The sequence below is a fragment of the Labrus mixtus genome, chromosome 23, assembly GCF_963584025.1.
Source record: "Labrus mixtus chromosome 23, fLabMix1.1, whole genome shotgun sequence".
Classification (NCBI taxonomy): Eukaryota; Metazoa; Chordata; class Actinopteri; order Labriformes; family Labridae; genus Labrus; species Labrus mixtus.
The window spans coordinates 9871955-9896293 of record NC_083634.1 but is presented as its reverse complement, the minus strand read 5'-3'; the positions used below and the strand labels follow the sequence as shown (position 1 = coordinate 9896293).

Here is a 24339-nt window from a genome sequence, read left to right as displayed (position 1 = left end):
AGTAAAACCATGTGACAGTGTGTGCACTATGCAACCGTTGCAGCCCTTTGACCACGGAGGTATTGTTTACACACCATCTGCAGTAGTGTGCTGCTGCTCCCACAAGAATAGGCCTGGAGATATATTTATGCAGTGATCGAGATATACTCCATTGATAGCAACCGGGTAAGACGTTAAATCGGTATTGTTATCACTGAATTTGTTTTTATTTGAAAGTGTATAGGCTATTTATACTTTATGACATGTTTCCAGGATGGTTAATTATCTTATTGTGTCGTGTAAATCCCAGTATTTCTTTGTGTTGGTGACGTAGTTTATTGAAAGCGTTCGAGACTTTTAAACGTGATTTACGTTGGCGCAAAATTAAGACTGTAAATTGACATATTTATCAGCCAATAGCGAAGCTCCGTTTGTTTGAATCTCGAACGTGACATGCGTTGTGATTGGCCAGAAAGAGACGTCACATGTTCTGCAGACGTTACGCTGTCATGGTTACACTGAAAGACGCTTTGTGATCTCCGCGGAGAGTGAATGGAGGCTGGTGCCATATGGACTTCTGAATCACGGCAGGAAAACATTGTGTTGAATTCTTTTTTTAAAAAGACCTGTAATTAAAAAAATGTAAACGTACAGGGTTACGGCAGCGTGAATGTGGACCGGAAGGCGTATCTGTGGAACTTTTCACCTCTTGTAAGGTATTTTTTTCAAATGTTGTCTTTACACAGCCACGTTGTGGTTTCCGACTAGAAGCAGTTTTAAAACTTTCTGTTTCTATAATACCTATTAAAATACAAGCAGTCGCCTAAATTCATCTTTTTTACATGACTTTGAAAATATGTAGCGTTTAACTAGTGGTTAAATAAGTGGTTGGAAAAACTGTCGTGGACCGAAACCAAGCAGTCTGGTTGTCATTTAAGAGTTGTTGGGGTTGTGAATAGAGAGCCAGCTGGCACTGTGCTTCTGGGGGAGTGGGTGGAGGGGTTGGGGTTAGTCATTTGCAAGCTGTGTTGGTTTGAACATAAAAGCTGTAATGTGTCTAATCTGACAGATAATTGTTAAATAAGATTGATAGCAGCGTTTGAACAGTTCTACTTCAGGACTGATTTGTTTACAAGTGTATGTATTGTATTGTTGTACCTATTCTGTTACCAAATATAGTCAAACAAAATGTTTTTTAATAAGCCATTAGATAATGTATTAATATGGTATTAATTGTAGAAATGCCACAACTAGCTGATAAGTTGATTTGCAAAACATTATTTTTGTTACATTATGAAATTGATTAGTTCTTTAAGTAGCTTCTTTAAAATTGATTTTATTTTATTTCTTGCCTAGGATGACAACAACACAATAGTGTTGGCAACCTGCATGTGTTCCAGTTCCCACACGCTGGATCTCACAGCATCCTAACACAAAGATGAGGATACAGGGACAGCCCGAGGGCGTGAGGAGGCGCCTGGATTTAAATGCAATCGGTGAGCTCAGGGGCGTGGAGGTTATCCGGAGTCGGGCTGGATATGGCTTTACTATATCCGGACAGAGGCCGTGTCTGTTGAGTGGCATCCTGGAGGGAAGCCCTGCTGACCTGGTAGGACTTAAACAAGGGGATCACATCATGGCAATTAATGGAACTGACGTATCCGCTGCTGCGCATGAGACTGTGGTGCAGTTGATTGGCAGCTGCAAAGGACCTTTGCAGTTGGTGGTTCTTGCAGAAGGCCGAATCATGGGAAACCCTATCCTTAATGATGAAAAATTTAATGATGGTCGGAAAAGTGGAATTTACCAAAAGGCACCTGTTCTTCGCACTATCTCAGATGACTCAAGCAATTCATCATTTAACTCAAGTCTGCCTGTCAACAACAAGCAGAGGCCGGTGTCAGAGCCTGATATGTCCCAGTGGGCACAAAACTGGAACTCTTTTGCTGATCAGCCAAAGCAGGTAACATACAGAGTTGGAGACACTGACTCTGTGTTCACAGACACAGAAGAAGTAAATCCTGAATGGAGTATTTTGAACATGACATTGGTGGTGGGCTACCTGAGCTCCACAGAGCTCATTTTAAACACTACAGAAACAGAAGAGGACTGTTTGAAAGCGATCCGGGAGCGGATACGACAGCTAGGAACAGAGCAGAGTACCCACACACTTGTGATGATGAAGATCATGTTTGACTGTGTTCGACTTTGCGATGATGCAGGAGCTGTTTTAGCAGCCTTTCCCACTGAGAACCTTGTTTTAGGGGCTGTTTGTGCTGAAGACCCCCGTTTTTTTTGCTTGGTCACTACAGCACATATAATAAATGGTCAAGTACCCGAGGATGGTCCCCTGAGGGCCTCCTGCCATGTTTTCTTTGTCGACCCAGAGCTAGGAAACCATCAGGACCATGTAGGCATTGCTGGACGGTTTTGCTTCAACTGCACCCCAGATCCAGACGCTGAAGGCTGCCTGGAATTCCCTCAGACACCCCCTGATGTTCTTCACTTTGTCACAGTCCTGTACAGCGACATGGGGGAGGCCGTGGAGAGGCTTCGGGTCAGACTCGATTTTGAAGCTCAGCAGCAAGCCAAGGAGACTGGCAGCACCGGCAAACAAGGCAGCGCCAGCAGCAATGGGGACAGTGGAATTGGAAATGCATCACCCCCTGAGGAGAGAGCAGATAGAGATTTCCCTTCTCCAATCCAAACCCATCCTGGGGCCCACCTCCCCAGCTGTCCGTGGGATTATCCTGCGTCTGGAGACCTCACCCCAATAAACCTCACAAAGAATGGCCAAAAACCTAATCCAGAGACCAATGGCAGCACACATTCCCTTTCAGAGTCTCTACCTGGTCCTGACTCTCTTACCAGCTTTTATGGAGGTCCCCCACCCAGGCTCAAGTTCCAGTTCAAGCCCCCGCCCCCTCCTCTGCCTTTGAGTAAAAAAACAAACTTCTTTGCAGACCCTCTCAGAGGTAGTCAAAGGTGGTTCTCAAAGCCAAAGGTGCAAAAAGCACAAAGTAGTGATCTTTTACCTCAGGTGACGACCAATTGCAACAACTGGTCCTCTAGCATAAGCCACAGTGCTAGCACAAATAACCTGCCTCCCCCAATGAGCCAGATCCCCCCCAACAGGTACCGGTCAGCAGAGGTCATGATGATGCCTCCCCGAGAGGAATGGACAAAACAGTTTCTTGAGCAGAGAGAAAAACAGCGGAAAGATGTTAATACTAAAAATGTAAGTAAGAAACTCTTATTAAGCCTAAATTTTAAAAACTGCATATCTTACATTGGTACATGCTGTCTGGATCAGCTCACACAGGTAATATAAAGGCCAAATAAGGACTTCCAAAACAGTTCAAACAAAGCAATTGTTGTATTTGTTGCAACAGTTGATAACCAGTTAAACTGAACAGACATTACATTTCATAGAAACCCTGGAGAGCTCAAAAAGAAAAGAGTTTATCTTTTTATATCTTCTCACACTGTTGATGCAGCCATTCAGAACTTGCACTATTTAATTTGCCAGTATTTATTGATAATCACAAGATCATCATTCAGTCATTAAAAAGGCAATTTAACCCATTATGCAGGTAGCCTAACCTTGTGTTTAAGCAAAGAATTGCATATTTGAATACAAGTTTTAACTCAGATTGTTCATAGAAGGGGATATAGGTGTATCAACTTAAATGAGAAAGTTGTTAAAACAACCTGCTTCCTAAAACAAAGTACATTTAAGACACTTGTATTTTCAGCTTTACAGTTCGGGCACATGATTGTCAAATGTGTGGCCCCTTGGCACTTCAATTCTTCAAATCTGTCCTTTCTAAAAATAATAAATAAATTGATTAACCCTGCCCAAGAACAAAGACAAAGTTTTCCATCAAAACATACTTCAATTGTGTAGCAGAATTATGTTTATTCTGGTTCCTGTCACGTCCTCTTTTGTGTTAACAAGTCTGTTTGTAGGGACTTCAATTCTGGTCTAAACAAACTGCATCTGAAACAATAAGCAGTCAATCAGTGACAATTTTACTGTATTGCAAGAACAATAACGGGAAATGGCTTCAAATATGTTACAGTAGAGTCTCTGCTATCTTTTCTGTAGCTAGAATATGTGAAAATGTACACAAACAGTATATCCAATATAATGTTAATGTTGTAGCTTATGGGGACAACTTTCTACCCATTCTTTCTTAAAACTTGATATGTGTTTTAGCCTTAAGGAGAATTCCTTACATCTAGTAGCCCCATTGTAAGCAGAGTCACACTGAGACAACAGCATCTGTTTCTGTACTTTTCTCAAGTTTAACACAGGAAGTTTTAAATGGTCACATGGAATTGAGTTTCCAGACACTGAGGGGGTGTTTTTGGTGGCACATAAAACGAAACACAATACCACTATTTCAACAGGCAATTGGTGCTGAGTGTGAATTTAGTGTAGAAAGCACCTGTTGTAAGTCAATGATGTCATTGTCATGAATTCGTGAAGAGGAAGATAGCAATGTATTAATGCTACTGTCCTCATTGCCCACAAGATGGCCCTGTGTATCCATGTAGCCCCGGAAATTAGCCTCCCTCAGGAAATCCGTGTGTGTGTGTGTGTGTGTGTGTGTGTGTGTGTGTGTGTGTGTGTGTGTGTGTGTGTGTGTGTGTGTGTGTGTGTGTGTGTGTGTGTGTGTGTGTGTGTGTGTGTGTGTGTGTGTGTGTGTGTGTGTGTGTGTGTGTGTGTGTAGTATTTCTTAATAAGTTTTTCTTATTCATGGAAATGCATGCAGGTGGTTATTTGTCCGAATATGTTTTGTAAATCTAACATTCTGGGAATTTGAGTTTATGTTCAGTGTTAGAATTGAGCCACACAATGTACAGTTTTTCAGCTTCCATTTACTGCATTTATTCATCTTTTAACTGCATTCTGTATAACAGTAATTTATTCTGTTTATGAATCACAGTTCATTGTGTCCTTGTCCCCCAGCTTGCGTTACATCAGACTGCAATCTTGTCACAGGAAGCCTGGCAAATTACAGGGTAGAGCCGTTCATGCCATGCAGCGGTCATTATCTGCAGCTCTTGAACTCTTGTTCAAACATTGGACACAGCCTCTCCACTCATAAGAATAGGGGAGGCTGGTTAAACTGCAACTACTTTTCTAAAGTCGTGGGCACAGGGCTTGAAGCTAATCTCTTGCTGAGACTGTGAAATAAGTGCTTCTGTCTCTGTACTTTGGAAACAGGATTGGAGTAGTTCTAGGTCTTTTAATACATGTTGTTATAACTAGGACTGACTTAAAAGTCACTTTGGCAGGAGTAAAACTTTTTCAGTATTTGTTCTTAACACATTTTACATCACTTAAAGCTTCATTTAATACTTGAGCATGGGAGGGATACAGGTTACTATTTTTATGCAGAACATTTTTTTAATGATTCCACATTTCCAATCTTATGAACTCCACTTTTTAAAGCTATAATTTCTCTTTTTTCACCTCTAGGAGGTAATCTCCTAGAGTTTCAAGACAAGTAATGCCAATAGCATTAAATGCTATGAAATTGATAAAAATTCAGTAACAGTTTATTTCACCTATTTGTTTTGCTAACAATCCTCTAATTCACATCAAGATCAAAACTAGTTACCACATTGAAATGCAAAAAATTCAAGCCTGAGATTTATGCTGTCATGGTCTTTTTTCTCACAGGGCTCCAGGTTCTGGGGTATGGGTGTTGCCCGTGCTTCTAAACGCCGCTCAGCCAAACGTCTCAGCCTGGCAAGATCACTGGATGACCTTGAGGTAGGCACCAAGTTATTCATTGTATTCATTGTTTCACCATTGTTACTTTTCTTTTTTGCCCTGTCATCAGAACATTTATACATTTTATGTTTAATTTGATTTATTATGCCTTCATCGCTACATTAACAATGATAAAAGTGAAACATCATCAGCAGTTTCCTAGATCTTCTGCGTCATGCAAATCTGATCACTTTCTTCTGGATGCAGAAGAATATGCATCACTAATGTGGATATTCATTGAGCCATCCCCCTTTCAACTCTTCCTTAACTTTTCATTTCCGTTGCCTTGAACTCTGAGTTTGCTGCTTGTGGCACAGGGTGGCTAACAAAGTGCTCTTTGTGTGGACCAGCGCCACTCTCCTGTTTCTTTGGCCTCGCTAATGAGCTCTGCTTTTGCGACTGACTATCATGCTCACATTTTCTATTAATGTCACCGAGGAACTCTCCTCTTCTCCAGTGGGCTCCTTGCATGCAGGGATTACTCATGCACACTGATTCACATTCATAGAAACACACGCACACTGTTCCTACCACTCATAATTGCTATGAGAGCACATGAACAGACACAAAAAAAAAAAAAAAAAAAAAGAGGCATACTGTATTGTGTATCTATGCAGGCATGAGTCACAGTCGCACACAGACACACCCGAAGACCACACATTGTACCTAAAGAGGGATCTCCACACTACCAGTATTATTGTTGATTCGCTCCAGTTTCTTAGCAGGTCTGTCCCACATCCTCACCCAAAGAATTACAGATGGCTATAAAAGGTTATGACAGCTGCAGGGTTGCTACTTGCACACAACTTTTATGCCTTCTTGTTGATTTACTGTCGACTAAAGACTGTATTATGCTTATGTCCTTTAAACAAAAGTGCTCCAAATCCCAAAGTTCTAGTCCCCCTCCAGTCTTGCTGTATGTTCACATTGGGAGTTACTTTCTTGCAGAGTTACAAAGTTGTTTTGGTGCATTTTGGGTTTTTCATTTTATTTAGTTGCTATGGTTATAGGTTCCTAAAAGTTGCAAATGAGTATCTTTGTCGGGGCAAACAACTGATGCAGCTGTTGCCAACGCATAATGAGACGTTTTTCACACTTCAGGCTGTTGAAATCAGTTCTCTACTTTACACTGATTATGTGGAGCCTTTATGAACATTGGCTGGATAATGGGAATGCTTTCACTTTTGTAGGATTGTTTGAGTTGTCGCTCTCACACCTCAAGTTGGCTTTGTTACACAATGTTTGCACATCTGTAATACCTGGCCTCCACACCTCTGCTCTATCAGGAGCTGCTGTGACACAAGCAGGGAGGGAGAGACACACTCAGGCTGGTGGTGTATGATGGAGGTTTCAGTGATTTAAGAAAAAATAAACACACTAGCCTTTCATCATGTAAGCATAATGGATAAAATTTCTTCTGGACAGTTTGTCTTTCTGAAATAATTTGCTACAAACAGTTTAAGTTTACTCAGCTATTAATGCTTCTTTAAAAGGCAGAATGTTGTCCATGTAAACATAGTTTTTGTTAAACGAGGTTAATCTGAATTTCTATGTTAGCATTTCTATTTCAAACGTATCTTGTTTTTAAATTTGCGTTGAAGCAAGCAGGCTAGATAACTGCATGTTTCTGCAGGTATATCTTTAGAGGAGGATTATATTGTCTGCTTGTGGCAGCTGAAACACAGACTTTATCGAAACACTGACAGGAATCTGTTCCTGTTCCAGGTGTCTGCTGTTTGTTTTGCACAGAGCCAGTTTAACTGCAGTGATTCCGATAAACAGTGTTGGATGTTCAAATGACCTTTCTGAAACTTGGCAAGCTTACATTATCAGTGAGTAAGAGAGGGTGTTAGGGAATCATTGTGGATGTTTGTGTGATTAAAAATAAACATGCTTTCTATGTATCTGATACACTAGATATATAGAAATGGTCCACGGTTGCATACAAAGAAAGAAAACGGATCCATATAGTCATCTACATCGACTAACTAATGTATCTTTCTATCTGTGTATTTTTTTTATATATATTCAAATGATGATGTTAAAGCTCATCTGCCTTATAAGCCCTGAAAAAGCAAGACTAACCGCACGCTGCAGAAACAGCCTTTTAAAAAACTGTCTTCGCCAAAGATTCAGTGTGATTTGCAAGTGCAACACATGACTAGAGTAGAGAGAAATCAGCCAGTCAAAGAGGCGCAGCCAAAATCGTCACACCCCCCAAAGTTCATGTAACAGATTGTATCAAATGTAATATTGTCTCATATCAGTCCCATGCCCCTTAATTGAATCAAATCCAAACAGTATTAGGGCAGACTTTCTGTTCTCAGCATGCGTTGCATGGTTTTTTGAAGAGATGATATAATATCACACCGTGAAAAAAAAAAAAGATTTACTCCTCTGCTTCCCAGTAGACTCTACATGTACGTCGATGTAATGTCCAAATTGTCTAAACAATACCTTGGTAAGGTTCGATAATTTTATATCAAGCCAAAATATCACTCCCTATGACATCAATTCAATCAATATAAAAAAGTCTTCATGCTGCATCCAGGCCAAACATATTTACACCGCATCTAATCAAAAACAGTAAGATACTATATGTGGTCCTGAGTTATGGGAGGCCTGTACACTCCAGGTAATAACACTGGAAGGAAAGTTTTTTTCTGGCAGTCAAAGGCAATCAGATCCTCACCTAGAACTTGGCCCTGGTGTCTTGTCTCAAGAGCCAACTTCACCCTAAGTTCACGGTCAGAGATCGGATGATGCACTTCTAAAACCTCCTACGTCAACCAGCGAAAGCCCATCCAATTGCATTACCAATTAGATTATACCCTTTTTAAGGACTTCCTTATGTACAAAACATTACATTTTTGCTAGAGATTTTATGAACTGCTTGTGTTCTTGTTAGAAGCAGATCATTTGAACTAGAGACAGAATAAAAGGCAAACCTTAACTCTTTCAAAGGCTGTGCGCCACTTCAGAAACGATCAACCCATCAAGCCTATTAACTCCAAAAAGCTGTTGACCTCGAATGTCTCCTTGCTCATTGTGTGAAAGTAGTGCTGATAAAAGCTGGAGGAGTTGAAGTGTTAGTCTTCTGCAGCTCCTCATGGCATGTTTCGCTAAAATCTGTGATAAGCTTTCGTTCAGTGCTTGCAACTGGACTTGCAAGGACACTGTTGCACCATTTGGGTGTTCACAATGGATGCTCAGGTCAGATAACCACTGTCTGTGGACAAACCCTGAAAAATGTGGAGCCTTGGGGCTGCGTTTCCTCTTTCGTGGTTGACGTCGTACGTCACAGCCGCTAGCACAGAAATGATAGCACGCTTGTTATTTCTCTTCACAATATAGCTCTGACACAAAGCTTCTGTTACCCACGCTCTAAGTCAGAGTAGCACATATAATAATCTTGCGCTATTTGATGCTTTTCTCATTCATTAGAGGGAGAAGCGACTGTATAATTCTGTGTGTGCTGATTTGTTTTCCCAAAGAGTGCTTTGATGCACGCTGAGCTTTTGTTGTCATATTCCCTTGTGTGTAGACTTGTCAAAGAATGTGCTGCTTTGTATCTCACTGCCTTGTTTCCCTACTATAATCGTACTCATCACAGACTCCCTGTTTCTCGCCCAAAGCAGATACTCTGTGGTGTGTACACAACTTTGAATAGGTGACACCATTCGGAGGCTTCTGTGCTCACTACCTCTGTCTTCTGAGGAGTTGTTGCATTTGCATCTGTTCATGCACATTTTTCTAATTAAACATACTCAAGGTGCCTGCTGGTAAATTTGAGGTACCTCTTCTGCTCCCTTGAGAATTAAGTTCTTCCTCTCCTTTTAGGTGTGGAGACATTAGTAGGTTTTGTTTGCACGCCTGCGGGTAATATCCAGTGGGCGTAGCAAGGGAAGGCATGAAGACATAGACAGGGAGAGAAAGAGGAGGAATTTACAGCAAAGAGATGGAGAGAGAGAGGAACCGGCAGCAGAGGAAGAGAGAGAGGAGCTTTTGAACTCCCAGAAGCTGTCAGGATTTCGGCTCTCCCTCACGCTCCCTCCTCCTCCCCCCGCCTCCCGCTCCTTCTCTGTCTCTCTGCACTGCAAACACCGACTCACACACGCACCGCGGAGCCTCAGCGGATGGACTCGTTTACACACACCAGGCGTGTGGAGCAGCGCTGAAGACGAGCCAAACACACACACACGGTGCCATACATGGAGCAAACTTTAACTCTCAACTCTGTAAGTGTTCAGAAATCTTGAGTCTTCATTTTTTCTGTCTGTCTCTTCTGCTTGCTGATGCCATCTTCATCTAGCGGCATCTTTCCCTGCCAACGTTACTTTTTCCTTCTTTGGGCTCTTTGTGGCTCCTGTTGTAGCCTTTGAGTGGTGTACAGTGGTTAGCTTGTGTGGTCTGTCAGAGGAATGTTTTGACCAGTGCCAGCTGAACTCTCATGTGCTGAATGACACACACTGCGCCGCTGTAAAGAGCAAAATGCGGTCCAGCATCTATATCGGGATGCGCGCTGACTTCAAATTAGACGCCGCACTGAAAGGGTTTTGTGAAGTGACCCCAGGATTATTCTTGTGCCCTGAACATCAAGGGGCCTTTGAATGAAGTCTGCTCTGAAATGACCCTTTTCACACTGGGAGAAGTTGGATTTAGTGTTGAGGAAACCGAGATCAAGGGTTGTTGCTTTCAAATGGAAATGAATGCTCTGAAAATGTTCGTAAGATTAGTGTTTTTTAGGCGATCACGTAACAGCCGCCGCAGTTTAGTTTGAACTTGAGAAGCTTGCTGTGGTTTTGCCTTGCCCTTGTTGGCTTTGTGCAGGCTTGTCCTCGCTCTGATTCACCAGCTCTTATATTCACATATCTTACTTAAACACTTTTGGTGTGGTGCTGCATGATATCTCTTGCACAAACGACATGTCTTAAAGAAACTCATACACAGTATATCCAATCAACCAACCTATAAGTTGAGTAATTACCAACACAGCAATGCTATTATTAATATAACAATAGCTGCTAAAATTAGATGCCATCACTAATGATATCAATTCTGTCATGTACTTGTAGATGCAGGTGTTGTGACTTTGGAAGAAGAGCAGGAATAGTGTGTTACTGGGGATTAGCGGGAGAACACGACGCACTTTTATCCTGCTGACATCACATAGCTCGCTTGGCGTGCTATCCTTAGGCTAGCATTATAACTTGACATTTTCAAAATGTCTCGCCATCTATTCCTCCTCTTCTTCTTCACTTCTCCCACATATAAAAAACGGGTTTTTATTGCAATCACATAGCCTCTTCTCTCCAAACCCGCCGAGTGGAAAAGTAGTGCATTAAAACGAGAAGACTTGAGTGGAGGTTCTTTAAGCGTCCAGCTGCTCCGAATATGAATCTGCAACAGCCAGTAACCAGATGACCAGATGTGGATGTGGTTGCTGACTTTGCTTTTTGACCCAAATGTAACCACGGAAAATACCCACGGCCTCGCCATCTCTGGACCGAGATGCACTGCAGCTCCACTCCAACGCTGACATCATTCATCCACAATCGGGATTATGATTTTTTTTTTTTTTACAAATTTTTAGTTAACCACACAGCTCTCCATCATCCCACTGTTGATTGGCTATAGGAAGACCTGGTCTGAACCTGGCAAGAACAACTTCTAGGAGTGATTCATCCCCAGCTCAGTGTTTATGCTTCTCAATCGTACTATTATTAATTTTTTCAGCTTCACTGAAAGGGAATCTACTGCCAAGGGTGTGGAGGTTACCCAACAAGGAATTCTCAGAGTGTCTTATCACCTCACTGGTAACTGTTCAGACATGTCTGAGATCTCCTTGTGTACGACTCCTTACTTCACACCTGTAGCTCAGACATCCCTGTGCTGTTTAGTCGCTCTTTCACACTTTATACACTTTAAACAAGGCAGCTCATCTCTTTGTAACTGCTGGGAGACCATATAAGTGAAAATTACTTACCAGTAACAATTTGACCTTGTTTTGGCAAAGATGTTGCAGAAGCAGGCCAAGGTCTTGTCTGCCTCGCACTGTGGAAATCATAAACATGGATTATCGGGACAGCCAAGTTATTCTCCCTGTGATATTATTGAGGGATTGGCTTGGCGCTTTACTCTGGCAGTCTAAACACCAACTTCCCCTCGTGAACTATTTCTATAACATCTTCATCCTGTGGTCAGCATTTTAGAAATATGATCCATCTGTTTATAGCTGGGTTACTGGGTTATTGTATGACCTCATTGTTTTGGTACAAGGCTTCACAATGTGTCATGGTGTTTGTAAAGGTGCTGGATGAAAAGGTTTCCCTAAAATGCAAATGATGTAGTTTGAGGCCTGTTTTAGTCTGAAATAAAGTTCAAGACAAGCAGTAGTACATTATATAAAGAGACATAAAAAGTGTCAGAAGGAAAATATGTAGCTGTGGGAATCCCAGGGTGACTCACTATACGATACGATTCACAATACACAATATGTGATTTGTGGCCACGATAACAATATCACAATACAGCGTTTCTTAAGGTAATCCTACGATGATAAATCACGATATCTGATTATCTGAAAAATGGAATTCTCCCCAAATCGGTCAATTGCAAGATTTGTGTCTTTATTCACTCCAATCTGGGGTCAGTTGTATCTCTTATCACGCTTTATCCTTTCAATTCTTTTCACCTTTGTCCGACATAATCACACCATCTTATTTTTTTTATCAATTCATGTCACCCTCATTCATGTCATAAGCGCCACCCTGAGGAGTCATGAAGTAGTGACACGATAAGTCAAATTGGCTGGAAAATCTGTTGGGCTTCTTCATTTTTTTTTATCCGATAAATCCAAATTTGGCAACAGCTATACAATAATTATATCACAGGAGTCAGAACAATGATCAATTGTTGTGTCTATATATGTTTTCTTTACGACCAGTCCCTTTTTATTTTTTAATGTTTTTGCCATGAATTGTCCCCCAATCTGAATACCCAGAGAGACAAAGAAAAACCTCCCATAGCCTCAAACCTAGAGGGACACACTTTAGCCAAAAAGGTCTGTCGATATGTCACGGTCTCACTCAACCAGCTCAGGTTTCCTGCATGACCTAAATGATTAGAGTTTGAGGTGTAAGGTCAGGAGGACTAAGACAGGAAGTAAATAATTACAGCAGTTCCTTGTCATTGGCAAGATACGGCCTTAAATACTTCCAGGAGGCTGATAATCCTTCATATCATGATTATCAAAGCACACAGTCTCCTTAACAGTGTAGTCTCGGCTTTCGACTAGTTTGGTGGAAAAACAACCGGGGGACTCACAGGGCTAATTATAAGTGTCAGGTTTCAGGTTGGAAAGTCCATTTCTGGTGTTTTTTATGGAAGAGAAAGGGAGCAGTAACAGGGCGTGGTGGCATCTTCTGTGGTTTTACCCACCTCAAGCCCTCCAGGCTCATGTGTGCGCAGCCATTTCTCTATTATAATAAGTCGAGACGGGAGGGGTCGTGGTCAACCGTTTTTGTTTCTGTCTCTGTCTCTGTCTCTGTTTTGTAAGGATTCAGCTGGGCCTTTGATGAAATGTGTTTTATTTTTAAACTTTTTTTTTTGTTGTTTTTCTGTCAACCTGCGACATGCCGTGAATCCTTTTTACTACTTCTACGCAACAAACGAGGTTCAAGTCGTGTTGTACTCTTTTTGAACAATCTGGTTCAGGCAGAGTTAAAAGTGGTTTAGATCAGAATTTACATAAATTGTGAAAGACAAAATGTGATATCATTTAAAGCCCCATGTTCACCTAAAAGGTAGGGCAATGAAGGGAAAAAGGTAAACATCTCCACAGAGAGGAATGCTAGTACTCCCTGCAACAAGTGGCAAGCACACACACGGACACACACACACACACACACACACACAGACACACACACACACACACACTCAGCGGCAGCACTTAACAAATCATCGTAATGCCACTTTAATCCAGAAAGGAGCAGAGCCATGCCCATCTGCTGTGGCTAACCGGTTGGAGTTTGGGAACAGGGAGCAGATTACTGCCGATCAAGAGGGATTAAGAGATGAAACGAATTGTAGTGATGTCCTCTGTTTGCATGCAAATCACTGGTGTCTTTAAGGACACTGGGAACAACCTATTTGTTATCTGAGGGATTACACTTTAAATACTTCTCAGCACAAGTCTGGACTCAGAGCAACACATATCTACCCTGCATCTTTGTAATGTTTAACCATGTGTCATAGAATTGCTTTAGCTTTTATTGATTAGTTTCCAGATACAATTATAAGTTGATAAATGTTATTGAATCAAAAAGGTCCTAGGATAAGGAGTGATCAGTTTGACCTGAATTTCTACGCTGTGGAAAATATGACATTAACTTAAAGATCAGCATTCACACATTTAAGACAAAAATACATGGATATGGCTGAAACTTAATGGAAATAAATCCTTTCGACAAAGCATTTGTTGGTTAAATGTGTGTTCTGAATCCTAATCCATATTTTAGAATGATAAAAATCTTTTTTTTATGCTTTGATTCTCAGAAAATGTTCCGCCGTTGTACACCAGAGGCTAAACGAAACCCAGAAAGATTTGTTTTGTTCGGGTTTTAATCGCATCCAAATCACATGAATGTAACTTTTTCTCAGTAAATCAAATTCTTACAAGAACATTTGAAACTTGATTAGATCAGAAGAGAACTGAAATAACACTTGGGGTCTTGTGTCAGAAATAGGATTTCTTTGTGGGCCACTACTTTAACTCATAACTGTAGACATAATACAAAGAGGGACTCTAAGGGGAAGCTAATTGTGTTCTTGTTGTTTACCATTCCTGAGCCCCTTAGAATCATATAAGCATGCTGACTTCATCAGATCCTTGCTTGTGTGATCAACTGTGACAGATTTGATGTGACAAACATAATTTCCCACCATAAAATCAGTGGATGCTATTCTTTAACCTGCCAAAATCAAACACTTTTTTAAATATCGTCATGCGAGGTTCATGGTTCTCTAAATCTGTCTGTCTACGTTTCCTGTTGCTTGGTTGGGAAATAAATGTCTCTTCAATCTTATCAGTCACCGCACCCTCGCCCTTTTCTCCCGCAGAGGAAGTTGCCTCCATGCAATTCTCTTTCTTGATGTTATTTTCAGACAGCAGTTTGTCGTCGGCCGCAGATAGCAGGCCTAGATTATTTTCCGTCCTGGGTCAAGATTGCCTGGTGAAGGAGTTGACATGCAATTACGCGGGTCTTGTGACAAGCACTGCCAAGTTGCCAAGCCTGTCTCGAAATGTTTCACTAATTGATTAAACCAATTGGTGGCTCAGAGCTTATGTGAAAATGTTCTTCTTTGTGGCAGCAGATTCTCTGAGCTAAAGCAAGAGATAGAAAAATGCTTTTCCTGGAGGCAGTATGGTCTGAAAACACTTGTTGTGTACTGGTGTGCTCACCTGGCTAAGCACTGCCTCAGGGAGGTCAAAGAGCAGAGGTAGAACTGAAAGCCAGACCTTTCTCTGTCCTGTGGTTTTAAAACCACAGTTATGGATGACTCAGCTATGCAGCATGAAAAGCTTTGAATTTCTGCTTGAATTTATCACGGCACAGACAAATAGCATGACTGTTAAATGCTAACTGTCTGAAGCGATTTTCACACATGCCCTCCTATAATTCCCTGAATGGCTCACAGCATGAGGTTTTCCCTTTTAGGGGGGTTGGGGGTTCTCAGAAAGCAAGACATGATGTAAAAAAAGCTGAAATCCAAGTTGGCGGACAAAGTGTCCGACACTAATATGACAGTTTTTGCCTTTTTTATAATTTCTCTGTAATTGAATTTATTCCCAGTATCAAGGAACGACTTGCAAAGAACATACTGACGAGCAGAAAAGAGTATGAAGCAGCTTCACTTTGAGCATTTTTGTAAAATTAAATTTTAAGTTTATTTATTGAGCACCTTTCGAACATAAAGTAATGTAAAGTGCTCTGCAGTGTAAAACAAAACATCCATAACATTAAGAACATTTAAGGACCTATCCCATAGAGACAAAATAAGACATTCAGATAAAAACGTATTAAAGTATAAGATCGAACTGAAATAAGAAAGATGACATTAAGCATAAATATAACATCCTAACAAAATGAAAGTACACTTAAGTTGCTCACCATGAAAACTTCAGGAGTTTTTCAGGCGTTTTTTGTAAGTGTGAAAAAGGTTATTTAGTTAGAGAAAGTCGACTTATTGTGTTACTGTTAAAACACGTGTCAACATGTTAGTTGGACTTAACCGCTATATATTTATATTTTTTCGGCAGTATCAGCTTTCTCCATAGAGCCTGTTAGCATAGCTTCCATGACGTTAAGTTTCGATTCTGGGAGTGAGTTCCCACCCACTGATCTGTGATTGGTCTGTAGCTTCGGTGGTCGAAAATATGAGGAACTAGCGTTGTAGTTTCACCACGCTAACCGCAACAGCTTCCAATGTCGCAAAATAACGTTTTTTGCGTCACTTTTCAGACTTAAAAATACAAAGATTTCCCATCTCAGGGGAATATGAGGGCGGGATGCACGACCATTCAAAAATACTACCAGGTTTCTAATGATACAAAGCTTAATGCAAATGGGTGAAGTATCCCTTTAACATCCACTAAAGAGTGAAGCGAGCCTCCTTTCAGGCTGCACATTTGGGATCTTTGCGTCTGCCTATTTTTGTAACATCAAAATAGACCAGGTGTGCAGAGGTGGGAATGTATTCAGGTTTTCTCAGCCTCTTTGTTTCCTATCTTTAAAATCACTGATTATAAAGTATGAACGCCATTTAAAGACAGACTGTCCAGAAGTGTAATTCAGATTTTTATGCATATTATTAATAGAATTCAGCGCCATTATACCCTTGATTTATCCTAGTGTTCCCGTTTTGTTTCACGTGACATCATGCATTACTCAAATCTCTCTGGAGGTGGTTAAGATGTCGTTTCTAATCGCCCCATTCTGATGCATCACCACAGCCATGATGCACACATGACAAACATCCAATATGCTAAATGATAGACCATGTAAAAATCTAATCAAGCGGGAGTAATCTACCATGAAACCTCTGCTGTTAATGAACCCTGTATCACTTCCATTAGTTACGGCTAAATAAGAACCAGAGAATGCAGAAGTGTACTTACCACAGGAATACCTCAGAAATAGTTGGTCTTTAAACAATCAGCATGATATGGAGATTGGGATGCAAGGAGTGATGCCAGAATCCTTTTCTTTTCATGTTACATGAGCCAAACTGAAACACAACTTGATAGAGTTATTACTTTAAAATGTAAGAATGGAGCTCTGTGGGGGCAGAGTTGAACTTCTGGACTCCCAATCTTTATTTTTATACAAGAAAAATCATCTGGTTTCACTTTGAACTGACTGGATATTTTTTCTCTTCTTTCGAGAAAAGACAGAGTTCCCCCAACTGGAAACAAAAGAGGGGGGAATGGCCAATGTGGTTTTGACATGGCGAGCTTGTGTGGGAGACGGGGGGATAAAAAGGGGGGTTAATTCATCTGATTCCTTCATGCCACTGTGGCAGAAGCCAAACGTATGTATTGGTTTCTATGGCAACAGCTGCGGAGTAAGGAAATCTTTCCTTCCTCCTCCTCCGCCTCTTCCTCTTTTCTCCTTCTTCTTCTATTCCTCTCCAGTACCTTGTCAAATTTCTCCCTCCCTCTCTTCCCCTCTCGCTCAGACTTGTACAGACATGGTTTGCAGAGTTTTGGGTGGGGAATGTTCAGGTATGCGTTCGCACACACACACACACATAATCTGTCTGTGTGCAGCGGGTGTAGCAGACTTTAGGGAACAATGAGTCTCAAAAAGAGACTTTCCTTCAAGAAGACCTGGAACTTCAACACTGTAAGTAAACTGTGGTTTGCCGGGCGAGCCTGCTTGTCCTCCTCTGTATGAAGCGGGAGGACTCCTTTTGTTCAGTCAGCTGTTTTTCTCATTAATCTCACTCTTTGTCGCTCGTCTCTTTTTCCCATTGAGAACAGCTGTTTGAAACGGCAGGGAGTAGTTTGTTTGCGAGGTGTTAGTATCAGCCTTGACTTGTGTAAAAGTTAGGAAGAGTTTTGTTTTTGTTGGAGAAAGTTTTAAAGCGTGTACATCCGCTTTCTGGAGGAGAAAACATGTCTTAACAAGCCGAAAAGATCAGAAAAGAATCTACCAACAAATGTCCAGTATGAGGTATGAATTGGTGACATTTCTGTTTGTGTGACTGTGGCTTATACTTCGATATATTAAACAGTGCTCGAGGTTTGTTTTGTCTTGGTGGCTCACTTTAGATCACACACATAAATCTTTCTTTGTGTGATCATCATCATTCCTCCAGCATGTGGTGTCTCAGGATGCCAGACGCTTCGGCGTGGGGGCTGTACTGCAGTAATACTGGAGGAGCGTTTTCCAACCGGAGAGCCAAATCCTTGTTCAGGGAACTCGCTGTGACTTGAATTGTGATTTTTTTATTTTTTTTATTTGTCCATTTTGGTGATAACAACCTAAAAATGTGGACAGCTTTCAGAGGGAGTCCAGCTGGGAAATGATGATCATTGCAATCCTGCCTTTATATGAAAGAGATCAAAGAGGGTCTGGGGGCCCTGCAGAGACACCCGTGGTAGACCAGCTCGTCACCAGAGGTGTCAACAGAGGAAGGGAGCGTGTGTGACATGTGGTGACGGTGCGTTGGGTCACCACTTTGGCCTGATTGTAGTGGAGCTAAAGACGAGGAAGCAATAATGAGTCTGAAAACACACAGTGGTGTGTGGTCTAAACCCTGCAGCCTCAAGCATACAAACACACACCAACCTCTGCATCATCTTCATATGATCCATTTTTAAAAGAATGAAACAGGAAAAGAAGTGCTTAAATGATCAGTCTATTTATTCATTTGTCAACAATCATAACTGTGATTAAACATTTATCAGGCTAAAAAGCCTTTATCTGTTTTAGCCTCTTAAATGGGACAGTTAGCTACTTCTATCCATTTTATGTCTTTGTAGCCTTAACATGTTCAATTTTAGACCATTAATTGAACAAAGCTTAACATTTCAGCAGGACTTCAAGAAACTGTGAAAGGCATTTTTCACAATTTTCTGTTTGTTTTTTAGCAAATCGGTTTTCTAGAAAATCTGTTATAAAAACTTGTCAAAAATTAAATTATTCCTTGGTTCTCACATCAAATCGTTATGAAATCAAATTACGGATGTGCAACAGTTTTTGATGGGACAGCTGAAGAGAGACAGGAAGTGTTGGGGAGAAGAGAGTGGGGTCAAAGGGTCACGGCTGATGCGTCGATGACTATTGCCTCTTTATATGGGGTGCCTGCTTAACAGACTCAGCTTAACCAGCACCCCGAGTTGCAGGATTTTGCAATGTTTCAATCATTCAGAAGCTCCAGCCTTTTTACACAACTCATGACTAATTTGTCATTAACATATTTCTCCTCTATGACGGCCTTTAAAAGATGAGAAATGACTATGACTCTGTCATGAGGGCATTTAGGATTATTAGTACTTGAAATACTCCCACTCTTATCACATACTTGTGAATAAATGGAAGTTCTGCTCTTGTAAGAAGTGAATGTTTAAAATGTTTGTCAACTTCTATCAAGAGCCTGACTGATGTGGGATTTTTTTTTTTTTGTTGGGACTGGAATGGATGCCCAATTTATAGGAGAAATTCTGCTATGGAGTTAGAGAGACCACCACTGGACAAACTGTCTGATTGATTTATAGATCACCATAAACATGTTTTTTGTTGTATCTGTAAAAGTTTTTTTTTTTAAGTACTGATATCTGTGATAAGCATGGATCGGCAGTAATACCGCCTGTCTGAGAAGTTGGATGGACGCTACTTGGAAATGCATTCTCTCCATAAAAAGGTTAAAATAATAGAATTCAACTTGTAAAGTAGGGAGTGAAAAATGAACTGGTTTACAATAAGGACTTTTTGTTTGTTGCAGACCAAACTTGACGTCATATTGTGTGATGTCTGTCTTGTTCTTTAAAGTGAACCACAGGCCGCTGTATATATTAAAAGTCTGAGGTTTCGCTGCTTTTAGAACACTAAGGACAGACAGATTGAGTGGGCGTTCTCTCCGTTGTCTCTCCTCTGTTTCAGCTTCATGTCGCTCCTCATGCTACACCCCGTGATTACTGTTCACATGCTAACCACCACAGTAGAGGTGGCTTTTTGGGTGTTGACTGGCCGAGGTTGGACTCTGGCAGCAGAAACAGAGTTGTAAAGAGGCTGCAACAGACCATTAGTGGTTCAGTGGTTTATGTATGATACATGTGGTCACTCCCAAATTGGAATGAAAAACGTCACATCAGTGCACATGACCGCAGTCACTTCAGACAACCATCACGTCAACTATGAAAAAGAAGCTGTTCTGAGATTATGTCTTGGATAGTTGTTTGGGTAGTTGATGATTTTTAAGTAGTGAAACGTTTGAGCTCTGCTGTCCAGTATCAGAACAAGAAACTGCATGTTCTTCTCACAACAGGGCACCAGCCTTGCAGTAAGAGCCTTGCATGGAAGTATTATCAGCCTTTAATATTCACACTTTGAAGTAGCGGCTCAGAAAACACTCCACTGGAAATAGTCTCCCCTTTTTTTTTTATTCAGATGAATCTTCCACGGCACCCACTCACCCAGTGTTCTTGGACCAAGCCCCAAGATTCGCCTCTCATATCTTCCCCTGCATTTCTTTGCGACCACAGCTTTGCAGTTTAATCTTTAAAAAAACTATTTTTATTATCATTTTAAATACACAGGAGACACAAATCAGAGCCAGTGGATTTTAAAATGAAGAACTGTAGAGTTATTACTTGTTGATCCACCTTAAGATCAGTCACTGTTTTGCATTTTTACTTTGCTAAAAGTTGTCACAGTGAAGTTTCAATGCCCACTAGGGGTTTTTTAGGCACATCTACACCTCTCAGCCCTCAAATTAACAAGTGAAAGGAGGGCCATTATTCACAGTTGATGGCCCCTCAAGTAGCTCTGCCTTGATGAGCTCTGATCTGTAGTGTGAGTGCAGCCGGCAGGAATGCACACATTGGAGTTGAGAGTGTAAAATAAAAATGAGGGGTGGGTCCCGGTGTGGAGGTGTGAACAGCTGTGTGTGGTAGAAGCCAGGGGGTCCGCCCACATACAAATTAATGGGCCTGTGTAAGGAGCAAAGATCCAACCCTTTTTCCCAGTAGCACACACACTCACACCCAAACCACAAGGACACACACACACACCTCAGAGTGAGTGTTGGGATGCCTGAAGAGACGCTGCTATCAGCTTCAGTCTCTTGTGTGAGCGCAGGAGGTCATGAGGGCAGCCTCTCACTCATGTCTCTCTTTGTTCTCTTTCAGTCGGCTGCTTCCTCAGATGGCGGTGAGTACATTCTTTGATTACTTTCATTATAAATCAAGTTATATCATAAGATAAGCTCGATTTGAGCTTTTTGCTAACAAAGTGAAATGTTTTTATGTCAAACTCTTTCACCTCCTTCATCTTTATTCCTCTTTTTCTGCTCTGAACACAATACAGAGCTTTGTATCTGCTCAGTCAAATAGACTCATAAAAGGACCCACTGTGGATGATGTATTCCCAGTATTCAGCATGCCTCATTAACAAAGGATGTTTGTCGAGCAGCCGGGGCTAGCGTGCGTTTCTGTCTGGTCCCCCCCTTTCATAGCAGTTTTAATAACATTTACTAACAGGCGAACAGAGTGAGGCTTGGGTTGGTGGAGGAGGAGGAGGAGGAGGAGGGGTTGCAGCTCCGGCTCTGCTCCGGCTTTGCTTCTTTCACTGTGGATGTGGATCAGACAAGCACGGCGGTTTGCTTTCTAAAGCCGACTCATTAAATGAGCTGCACACCATGTGGATCACACAGCCTGAGTGCATGAAAAAACAACGCCAAACAAGTGGCTTCTGTAACATTTGGATTTTAAGAACTTTCAGATTGGTCATACTTAATTTTATTTGTCACAGTTAGGCTAATTGCTAAAAAACAACAACCTACTGTAGGATTTGAAAGGTCATATAAAGGCCACCTGAGTCATAATCTAAAAGCGCTCGCTGTCAGGCTGTTACTGATGTCATGCACTATTTACAGTGCTTTTATTTCACCGCTGTTTGACTTCACCTATTTGTAAATCCAGCCTTTCTTCTTGTGCTGGAAGCATAAACGAATCATTCTATCTTGCCTGACCTAGCTTACATGTCTGTTTCACTTCAGCAGAGATTCACTCTGTTAGCACCAGTTTCCGATGACAACCAGTTGAGTCCCTGAAGAATGAAAACAGCCGTGTAACTGTGACAAATCCCAGTGTGACCCTTTTTTTTGTGTTTTGTTTTCATTCCTGCTCTGCACACAGCTCTAAAGTGGCCATCTGCTGCCATGATAGCAGGTACTGTGCAGACTTAAAAAGCCCCCACTTCAGCTAAGCCCCAGTTCCTGGATCACTCCTCGTGTCCCCTTTAATCTGCCATGTCTCCTCTCTTTTCTTTCTTTCTTTGATTCTTCTCCTGCTGCATGCTCTTTGCTCCTCTTTTCAAACTGAGTGACACCTGCTGTTACTTCTTTTCAGATGCAATCAGACATGCTAGCTCCCCCTCATAACTTTAGCATTTACTCATTGTGTAACATTGACAAGTGAAGAGTGTAGCACAGGCTACAATAAAGAGCCATTCGCTTTCCTTTCAAACCTCCTGACCTTTAGCTTGATAGTCCTCTTTCTGCTTGTTGTTGAGTTTGGTGCAGTTATACGGCACATTTGGCCCATCATTGTGTTTGGATTGTTTTATGACCAAGTGCCTCCCCCTTTTAACAGGATCAGTTAAAGTCTCAGAATCTGTAGTCAATTGTAGAATTGCAGAAAATGTTTGTACACTAGTTGAGATTAGTTAAATTAGCTCTAGAACCAAAACCTGATTATGTTCGGATGATGTTAAATGTTCTGTTATAGATTTGGTTACTTCTCTTGGACCATTTTCAACATGAATACCAAGACACTGAAAGTTCTTATATAAAAGCTAAGAAAGTTGCAGATTTTCAGCTCAACAAATTGAAACAAAAGTTAAAAAAAATGTTGAAAAAGTAGGGGGAAAAAAGCTGAAATCCACAGGACTATGTAAAAGGTTAAAAGGCCACACAGAAGAGCAGCTTTATCATTCCCTCAGGATGTTTTTAACCTTCCACATTTAGAGTCATCTAACCTTTTTACATGGTCACTCCCCTCTGTCCTGCAGACTACAGTGGAGTCCAGTTGCAGGGATGCTGCAGCCAGAGCAGCTTGAACAGTAATGGCAGCCTTCCAGGAGCAGGCAGCCACAGAGGGCTTCCAGAGCAGCGCGTGGCCAGCTGGGCCGGCTGCTTCGAGCGGCTCCTGCAGGATCCAGTGGGTGTGCGCTACTTCTCGGTAAGAGTAGGATAAAGCTTCTCAAACTCATGTAATGTTGTACTGACTTCACCCAAAAAGGTGTAGATGAACAGCAGACAGGAAGATGTTTGGCTGATCAATGAAATGTATAGATTTAAAGAATAACAAAGTGAAGGTGTGTGTTGAATTGAAAGGATTTGCTTATTTTTTTGCTGTAGTTATTTAAAGGGTTGTCAGCGTTGACACATAAATTGAGATGTGATTATGGTCCCAGACTAATGCATACATTTTTTAAATCACATTGATCACGTGCTATTTTGTCCCTTTAGGCGCATTGCAGTTTAGCCACTGCACTGACGGCATATATAAGGCCTTATTCCTTAACTCCTTAATTGGACAGTTCATACATTTATGTTGTTGCATGAATAAACCAACATTAAAGACATCTATGTGCAAACGAGCTGGAGCAAAAGGCCATTTTTTAAAGCTGATACCAAAACTGATTTTGAGGTAACATTACAGATATTGGGCTGATAAGAGCCAATATCTATATAGATATAGCATCTATATGACGATACAAAGGTTCTCAACAGACTGTTGTATTAAAAAAAAAAAAGACTTAATTAAATAAGTTATTGTATCGACTGCTTTCTGCTTTGCTGTGATGCTCTGATACATATGCAGCAGACAGTGCTGAGAGTGTTGTTAATAATGAAGTCATACTGAGCTCAACTGGACAAACTCTTTGATGATAACATTTCTCATGTCATCCCTAGTCATTTTTTTTCAGCAAAAAAAAACCCAAACAGACTCATCTAAAAAGATCTCTGTAATTTCCAATAGGCGATATAAGTTAAAAAATATATCTGTCATGCTCTGATTTGTTTCCCTTAATATCACTTATATTATCACATATGCTAAAGACCAATTTTATATATAATATTGAACATCCAACTTTTACCTGATCACCATCCTATTCCTGTTCCCATTTCTCCCACACAAAATATGTGCCTTTGAATGCAGCCTGCAACACCTCCCAAAGGCACAACATTAAGTTCTGGCCTCCCAGATCCGCCTCTCTCCTCGCCTTCCCTCACCACTCATCTGAGCTGCACTCGCCTACACCATCCTGCGCCCACACTCCCAC

At 41.2% G+C, this 24339-nt stretch overlaps 1 protein-coding gene across 8 annotated transcripts in view; it reads left to right on the top strand.

Annotated features, from left to right (window-relative positions):
- Positions 1-112: 112 nt before the first annotated feature.
- LOC132958133 (regulator of G-protein signaling 12-like) overlaps positions 113-24339 on the top strand; it is a 41478-nt gene continuing 17251 nt past the window's right edge. The window contains exons 1-6 of one of the 8 annotated variants that reach the window (XM_061030755.1): positions 113-165; positions 1336-3217; positions 5672-5764; positions 21180-21201; positions 22188-22220; positions 23062-23231. In XM_061030755.1, the coding sequence (XP_060886738.1) occupies positions 1418-3217; positions 5672-5764; positions 21180-21201; positions 22188-22220; positions 23062-23231 (2118 nt within the window). In that variant the 5' untranslated portion in view covers positions 113-165; positions 1336-1417. Of the gene's footprint in view, positions 166-524; positions 696-1335; positions 3218-5671; positions 5765-9733; positions 10003-17511; positions 17671-21179; positions 21202-22187; positions 22221-23061; positions 23232-24339 lie in introns of those variants that run through there. The other 7 variants (XM_061030753.1, XM_061030754.1, XM_061030756.1 and 4 more) reach the window with 7 other exon arrangements.